This window comes from Tarenaya hassleriana, unplaced genomic scaffold, assembly GCF_000463585.1.
Source record: "Tarenaya hassleriana unplaced genomic scaffold, ASM46358v1 Cleome34, whole genome shotgun sequence".
NCBI lineage: Eukaryota > Viridiplantae > Streptophyta > Magnoliopsida > Brassicales > Cleomaceae > Tarenaya > Tarenaya hassleriana.
Window position 1 is genome coordinate 296,144 of NW_010966542.1, and position 8,659 is coordinate 304,802.

The 8,659-nt window shown below is 33.3% G+C and overlaps 2 protein-coding genes across 5 annotated transcripts in view; both read left to right on the plus strand.

Moving 5' to 3' along the window:
- Positions 1–1,520, plus strand: part of LOC104821642 — a 3,563-nt gene extending 2,043 nt beyond the window's left edge. For 3 of the 4 annotated variants that reach the window (XM_010552572.2, XM_010552571.2, XM_010552575.2), the window contains 2 exons: positions 1–938; positions 1,234–1,520. In XM_010552572.2, the coding sequence (XP_010550874.1) occupies positions 1–909 (909 nt within the window). In that variant the 3' untranslated portion in view covers positions 910–938; positions 1,234–1,520. Of the gene's footprint in view, positions 939–1,065 lie in introns of all 4 variants that reach the window. The other variant, XM_010552573.2, reaches the window with a different exon arrangement.
- A 1,895-nt stretch (positions 1,521–3,415) lies between these two features.
- LOC104821644 lies at positions 3,416–5,213 on the plus strand. Its single transcript, XM_010552577.1, has 4 exons — positions 3,416–3,689; positions 3,784–4,192; positions 4,306–4,537; positions 5,180–5,213. Exons 2-4 carry the CDS (start codon positions 3,914–3,916, stop codon positions 5,197–5,199), a joined length of 531 nt encoding a protein of 176 aa, XP_010550879.1. The 5' UTR covers positions 3,416–3,689; positions 3,784–3,913; the 3' UTR covers positions 5,200–5,213.
- Positions 5,214–8,659: the final 3,446 nt, after the last annotated feature.

The following is an 8,659-nucleotide window of genomic DNA, read 5'->3' on the forward strand; positions in this document are numbered from 1 at the left end:
CGGCATTCCAACTGCCTCGATCAGTTTAAGAAAATTCAGTCTGAATTCACAACCATTCCCAGTGATTCGGGTTTAGGATCAAATCTCGACGGGTCACAGCACGAGGGTGGTACAGCCCGTAGAGATAGTTTTAACCGTTTGGCTAGAACCCTAGACTCAGAAGGCGAAGGTATATTGGAATTGAACATTGGGGATTCTGAAACGTTGAGGAGGAGAGTGGAACAAGAACAGTCAGAGGAAGAGGACCCGAGAGCGAATTTGAAATGCCCGCTCTGCCGGGGTACTGTTTTAGGATGGAAGGTTTTGGAAGAGGTGAGAGATTATCTCAACTCGAAGACCCGGAGTTGTTCACGGGAATCCTGCTCTTTTACAGGGAATTACCAAGAATTGCGTCGACATGCCAGAAGGGTTCACCCGACAACCCGACCTTCAGACATTGACCCGTCCAGGGAGAGAGCATGGCGACGGCTCGAACACCAGAGAGAGTATGGGGATATAGTCAGTGCTGTCCGTTCTGCCATGCCTGGTGCTGTCGTGGTCGGAGACTATATCATAGAAAACGGAGATAGGTTTTCTGGCGAAAGGAGGGAGAACGGAAATTCGGGCGAGATCAACGCACCTTGGTGGACGACTTTCTTTTTGTTTCAGATGATTGGATCACTTGACCATGGAGGAGGTTCTAGTGGCAGCGACTCGAGAGCTCACAGGTCACGGGCATGGAGGAATCATCGGCGCTCTTCGGAAAGGCGATACCTTTGGGGAGAAAATCTACTCGGTCTACAAGACGAGCATGACAATGGTGACGAAGATCTGCGTATATTGAGCGATGCGAGCGATGGAATGTCGCCTGTTCCAAGAAGGCGTCGAAGGTTGCCTCGTTCGAGATCAGGCAATGGTAGCCCACGATGATTGGACCGAATCAAAGTCACGTCCTTCTGGTAAAGTTTCAACCTTTTTTCTCATCGAGATAATACTTAGGGGTGCGCATAAATACCCGGTTTTCGGGTTTTCAGTCTTTCTCGGGTACAGCATAGGTTATTTTTCTTACCCAAACAATTTTGTCAGGTATCTGTTATTTAGTATCCAAGATCTGGATTACGAGTACGGGTATCGAAATATGATACCGGAGGCCTTCGTTTCGGGTTTTGTTACCCCGAATATTTCGGATACTCGGCCTCGTGTTGAAAACCATCAGTTTATCGTCATGTCAGCCAACTTGGTTGTTATGGCCAGGTACCTTTCATATTAGGCAGCGAGCGTGGCGGAGACAAAGGGTTGCCTCTCTCTGTCCGAAGAAGCTTTTGAAACCTCTCTCTGGTCGGAAGCTTTAACCAGTTGTCGGAAAATTCAAGAAAGAGAGATGTGTTTGTGGACTGGAAGACCTGACCTGACCCGATGGATCAGTTAGGGTTTCTGCTTGAAGCTCTCCATCGTTGTTGTACCTTGGAACCTCGAGGGAGTTCACTCGTTGTATCTATCTTGTATCATGTGCTTGGCTTTTATACTTGTACATTTTCACACATATATATATATATATATTGTAATGTAATTATTTCAAGTGATTAAGGAGGATTTTGATAATATAAACTGTGATTGATCTTAATCTATGTTTCTCTCTTAGTTCATCCCATAGCTTTTCAGTGACAATAGTTCAATGATACTTTGTACGATCTTATTGGAATTTATAGGTTTTCTTATATATAAATATCTCGTGTTTAGTTTTTTTTTATTAGATTAAAATATTTTATATAATAACATAAATATACCAATTGAAAAGATTATTTCCGTCGTATCTTGATATGGTTTTGTTCAGTTGGACTGTGTTGATCAACTTCTTAGATCATAGAGTATAGAAAAAATTCTCAAAAGATTGCAATTATTATATCCTTTTGCATAGAATCCATAACATAACATCAACATCATGTAAGGGCTGAGGTTAGGCCACGTCATCATTAAATAAAAGCATGCAAGCATGAAGCTTACACACACGTTAACATCTCGAAAAGATTCAGCTAGAACATGTTTTGCATGTTTTTACTGTGTTCCAAGCGTTAATTTCTCCGATCTTTTACTTTATATAGTTGGACCAAAAATCTTATAAATTTTCAAATTAAAAATTAAAGTACGGCGTACACATATTTTTAGAACAAGTTAATAATAAAAACAAATAATCACTTTAAATATTTTTTTTAAAGGTAATAAACTAAAAAATATTTTGAATTAATATAATATTAAGGTTTTTATATTGTTATAATATTATTTTAGTTTAAAATTTTAAGTTTGTTAAAAACTTTAATTAAAATCTATTTTATATAGTAAAAAATTATTTTTATTTCATAAAAATAAGAAAAATTGTTATTTTACAAGTTAATACGATGAATTTCGAGTCCTACCTAAATATAAAATAATGTAGAAGCATCCTATGATAATATATAAATTTAAAAATAATTACCATGTGATCATGGCATGTTCTTGTTAACGCTTAGCATAAAAATATACACATGCCCCACATGATTAAATAGACATGTTTGGTAGTTGTCCCAATCAGACAATTATACATCTCGTTAAAAATTATGTAGTAAAAAAATACTATAATTTAATTAAGGAAAAATAAACAAGTCTACATTTCACGAAATAAAAAAAAAAATAAACAAGTTTACATTTCAAGAAAAAAAAAAGACGAGAAGCACGTTGTTAGGTTTTTTTTGGTTATTTCTAATTATTTATTCTGATTTTTAAAAACTGAAAATTATGCATTTGATTTTTATGTAACATTACGCTTTGGTACGTATGTGTTATATCCGTATTAGATTTTTGCTTAAAAAATTTATTTCCGTAAATGACTTTTCACTTCCGTATATATATTGTAATTCGGATTCGTTTAATCTAGTTTAAAAAATATATATATTCAACCAGATTTCATTTTAATAATCTTATATTACTCTCGATTCAATGCAATATTTTTATATATCTAAACTGAAATATCTGCCAAATACCATTACTTATCATATCCCATTTGGTTACGAAATCTCTTTTTTTTTGTTTTTTTTTTACTAAGAGAATTCAAATAAATAAACAAAAAAAATCACTTAGGGGACCGCGAGAATTTGCCTAAGGACGATTTACAAGTATTTGGTTGAGAGGAAAGAGACCAAAGCTTATAAAGGAGAGGTAACATCAAAGTATGTTTTCACATTATATCTTGGAATATATTTCGAAAAATATCAAAGAATAAAATTATCGGTTGGTATAATATACATAAAAAGAAACCTATTATTGAGGCCTATATACACATATATATATATATATATATATATATATGTGTGTGTGTGTGTGAGAGAGAGAGAGAGAGATTTGCTTATATATATACAAACACATGTACTTGCACCTTCCTGTGTATGGATCTCTCCCTTCTTCCAAGTTCAGATTTAGTAGAATAAAAAATTAAACTCCAAACTCTTTTTTTTTTATAATAAATGTTCTGTGTGTTGTTTACATCTTGTGATCCAAAGCCTCATATGTCTGCATGAGAATCTGCTTGCAACATCGCAGACAGATCTCCCAAAGACCTGCACTTTTGACCCCATCCATATATATACTTATACTATATATATATATATATCAAACGCCCCAATAATATAATATTATTCTTACAAGAGGGCCTCTGAAGATTCTCTCCGAACATGCAGGTTAGCCATTCACTAGTATGTATATATATGTGTGTGTATGTGTTATATATATACACTATTGGTTAAAAATGCACCCATTTGTGGATTTGACCAGATCCTTCAATGGCTCTTAAAGTTGGCAAAAGGTGCAGTCTGATAATCACAATCCTGTCTCACCAGTCATGCATGATTCCACTCTAAATTACAAGTAAGAAGAAGAAGAAGAAGAAGATCTGTTTCGTTTGATGTCTAGGATGAAGCAACAAGCAGAAGATGAACAAGAACAAGAACAGCGGAAACAGGTTGTCTCGAGAAGATTCGATCCGAACAACAACATCAAGGTCTTACCGGTAACAGAGGCAGCCAATCTGAATCTCCCAGCGAAACTTGACGACAACGCTAAAGAGAAAACGAAGAACGAGCAGACGAAATCGAAGGCCGCCATTTCCAGAATGAAAGAGCTCATCAGATGGGTTTCAGCCTCCAAATCCGACAAGGCAGTACTCAAGTTCATCTCCCCAAAGGTATATATATATATATATATATATATATATGTGTGTGTACGATTCTCTGTTCTTTTCTTTTTTTGATAAAATATATGTACGATTCTTCCTCAATGTACCTTGTTTTTTTGCAGATTCTGGAGTTCGGAAAGAGATCAACGCTTCGAAGGAGACAACCAGAAGATGAATCTCCAGAGATTAGTTTAAGATGGGAGAGTGAGAGTGAGAGCTTTCCCGCTCTCTCCTCCGTTGTTTACGCCGAGATCCCCTCCGTGTCTTCGCCTAAGCTCGCAGTTTCCGTGGGTTCCACGCCACATTACCATCTAGGGCTCAGAAGAGGAAACTGGGTCACCACTGATTCTGAATGTAAGTATAGCAACTTTCATAATCCATCTCTCACATTTAGTAAATTATGTTTTCTTTTCTTTTTCTTTTTTTTTTTCAAAAGGGTTGTATATTAGGATATATTATACAGGATACTAATAATGTCGATAGATATATATATCTTAATATAGCTTGGCCAAACAAAATTTATCCGAACCTGAACTTTATTATTTAGTTAGACTTTTTTTTTTGGGTAATCGGATATCTTGGATCAAGGTACAGACTAATCTCCCAAAAGTCAGTCATGTGATTTAGATCATACGCTTTCTCCCCAAATTTGAGGTCTGAATTCGGGACAGGACAAACCCTTTGCACCCCGTTTCATCGGTTGAACTATCCAAATTTGGATAGTTAGACTTATTTTGGTAAAATTTTCTCAAACCGTATAAAAACAAAAATATTTTTAGAGAAATCCTTTTATTCAAACCAAAATTCATAGTTTCTGATTTTAATTCGAAATAGTTTTTTTTATTTATAAAATTGAATAGATCAAAATAAAACTGATCTAGATTTTATATCTAAATAAATAATTTATCTATTTATTTATTCAATTTATCTTTTTGTAATAATTTATTTATAAATACAAAATTTTAATTAAATCATCTATTTGTTTGGCTTTGGCAGTTGTGGTGTTGGAGCTATGAACAGGCACTAAAGCACTTTGCATGACGACAGCCCGAAAATAATTCGAAGAGTTTTTTACTCCCAAGTATCTCTATGCAACAAAACTTTCTCGTATCAAGGCAGTACTCAAGTTCATCTCCCCAAAGGTATATATATATATATATATATATATATATGTGTGTGTACGATTCTCTGTTCTTTTCTTTTTTTGATAAAATATATGTACGATTCTTCCTCAATGTACCTTGTTTTTTTGCAGATTCTGGAGTTCGGAAAGAGATCAACGCTTCGAAGGAGACAACCAGAAGATGAATCTCCAGAGATTAGTTTAAGATGGGAGAGTGAGAGTGAGAGCTTTCCCGCTCTCTCCTCCGTTGTTTACGCCGAGATCCCCTCCGTGTCTTCGCCTAAGCTCGCAGTTTCCGTGGGTTCCACGCCACATTACCATCTAGGGCTCAGAAGAGGAAACTGGGTCACCACTGATTCTGAATGTAAGTATAGCAACTTTCATAATCCATCTCTCACATTTAGTAAATTATGTTTTCTTTTCTTTTTCTTTTTTTTTTTCAAAAGGGTTGTATATTAGGATATATTATACAGGATACTAATAATGTCGATAGATATATATATCTTAATATAGCTTGGCCAAACAAAATTTATCCGAACCTGAACTTTATTATTTAGTTAGACTTTTTTTTTTGGGTAATCGGATATCTTGGATCAAGGTACAGACTAATCTCCCAAAAGTCAGTCATGTGATTTAGATCATACGCTTTCTCCCCAAATTTGAGGTCTGAATTCGGGACAGGACAAACCCTTTGCACCCCGTTTCATCGGTTGAACTATCCAAATTTGGATAGTTAGACTTATTTTGGTAAAATTTTCTCAAACCGTATAAAAACAAAAATATTTTTAGAGAAATCCTTTTATTCAAACCAAAATTCATAGTTTCTGATTTTAATTCGAAATAGTTTTTTTTATTTATAAAATTGAATAGATCAAAATAAAACTGATCTAGATTTTATATCTAAATAAATAATTTATCTATTTATTTATTCAATTTATCTTTTTGTAATAATTTATTTATAAATACAAAATTTTAATTAAATCATCTATTTGTTTGGCTTTGGCAGTTGTGGTGTTGGAGCTATGAACAGGCACTAAAGCACTTTGCATGACGACAGCCCGAAAATAATTCGAAGAGTTTTTTACTCCCAAGTATCTCTATGCAACAAAACTTTCTCGTATTATTTTTTTTATTAAAATGTGAATCGTATTAATTATATCAAAACTTTACGGAACCATGACAAGTGGAATACAAAAGACCCATAATTGGGTATACAAAGATTTAACTTGGTAGACGATTTAGCGGGAGATAATCTCGAGATAATACCAATCTTGGAGAGGAGATGAAGTTGTGATCCGACATCGGCCAGCAGCAGTCAAGAAAATATTTCTTATGCGTCTATCAATCTTAAGACAGGTAATCGCCACTGTATTATAGATCGGTTGCGAAATAACCGTTGATTGTGTTCCTTCTATATGGCCTCCACTGCAACCTGTAGTAGAGTCTTCGCTATAAGACGACGATTGTGTGTTTCTTTGTGTGCGGGGGGTCTGTAATCCACAATACACATTCAGAGAGTGTGATCGGAGGGTTGGCCCATATTCTCCTAGCCATTGGACGCCACACCTCCGAACTGTACGCACAACCAAAAAAGAGGTGGTCAATGTGTCTCATGTGCATGTGCAGTCCCACATAGAATACAGGACTTTCTCGTATTATTACTTATGTTTATTTATCTTTCTTCTTTTTGTTATTTCCTTTTTCCATGGAATATATACGAGTAAATCTTATATATATATATATATATATATATATATATATATATTATCATTCATATATCTTTGGTTGGTACAACGGAAACTAGTAGATCAGAGGGCCCAAAAAAATATGTATTGGAGATATAAATGTGACATATTTAATGATATGTGCAATAACTTAGAGTCATCATCATCATGCAATATACATAATTATTTACTATGAAATTGTGTAAATTAATATTTCTGAATTTTAACCGTTTTGTGCAAAAACTCCTTGCCACCGGGTGACACATCGTTGTAATAAGCCAGGCCAGGCCGAAAATGGCCCAGGTCCAACATAGAATTTAAAATCCCAATATCAAGATGTTATAAATTATATCTTTCATTAAATATATATATATATATATTGATTTGGTTTTTTATTGACTTTCTAAAAAAACCCTTATCAACTCACATGGATTTCCTAACTATTTTTTTAGTTGCTTCATATAAAAGCGTCCAACATATCACAATTTCTACGTAGATAAAAATCTAAAATTAATATTTTTTCGTAGAGATCTAGAAAATCTAAAATAAATATTTTTCTTAAAGAAAAATAAATATTATGTAAAACGTTTGACTGTCGACATCTTTTAGATTCCTCTACTTTATTAATTTGTCACATTTTTTTTTTGTCGTAACCATGGATCGGTGGATATGAACTATGTCTTGCTTTTGGCTAAGTTCGTTGAGACCAAACCTAAGGTTTTCATGCATATGATTTTGCTTGCGCACCTATTAATTTGTACTGTATATATAACTAATTATATTTATACCTTCAGTTTTATATTTTTTTAGTTAAAATTTAAAAAAAAAATGCCACGATTATTACATATGTATATTGATATTTTTGAAAAGTATTGCAACTAAAATATTTGATGGAAAAAATTTCGAAAAATATTTGATTTTCTATGTCCCTAGCGCAACTATTAACTTCCCTACTAAAATTAAATTAACGTAAAATATTTTTATTGACAAATATATTTATTTTACTCGATTAAATATAAAATATTATTGCGTTAAATATTTAAGATTTAAAGAACTTTCCAAAATATAATATTGGAAAATATATTTATTTAATGTTGCAGTTTAAATATTAATGTGTCTTTTAGAATTTATACGGTAAAAATATACTAACATTTGAATTGTAGTATTATACATCATAATTTCTAATATATAACAGAAAATAAAGAGACAATTATGTAGTTTAAAATAAAGAGAAAAAAGAGAAAAAAGAGAAAAAAAATGAAAAAGGCAAGTTTATTCACACCCACACATAAAAGAGATAATAAAATTGAAAACTCTGATTTGTTTTTAGATTCTGAAATTTAGAAATACAAAATATTTTTTCCAAATAAATTAAGAAACTTTGTGTAGATGCTGAGAGAGCCACCTAAACTCCATGATGTCTATGAACCTAGAAGCCATTTTGTCTAGGTTCATTTCCTGTCCCCGTCTATATTTATGTTTTTTGTGTGTATATATGATTGTGATCTATATATATACATATATATATATATATATATATCCATTTCGAGAAACCGAGAGAGAGAGAGAGAGAGAGAGAGAGAGAGAGAGAGAGAGATGAAGAGAGATGCGAATAGAAAAAGAAACGAG

Coding starts and splice junctions, on each gene's coding strand:
- LOC104821644 (XM_010552577.1), top strand. CDS start 3,914: ATGTCTAGGATGAAGCAACAAGCAGAAGATGAACAAGAACAAGAACAG. Junction 4,193..4,305: donor TCAAGTTCATCTCCCCAAAG/GTATATATATAT, acceptor GTTTTTTTGCAG/ATTCTGGAGTTCGGAAAGAG. Junction 4,538..5,179: donor GGTCACCACTGATTCTGAAT/GTAAGTATAGCA, acceptor TGGCTTTGGCAG/TTGTGGTGTTGGAGCTATGA.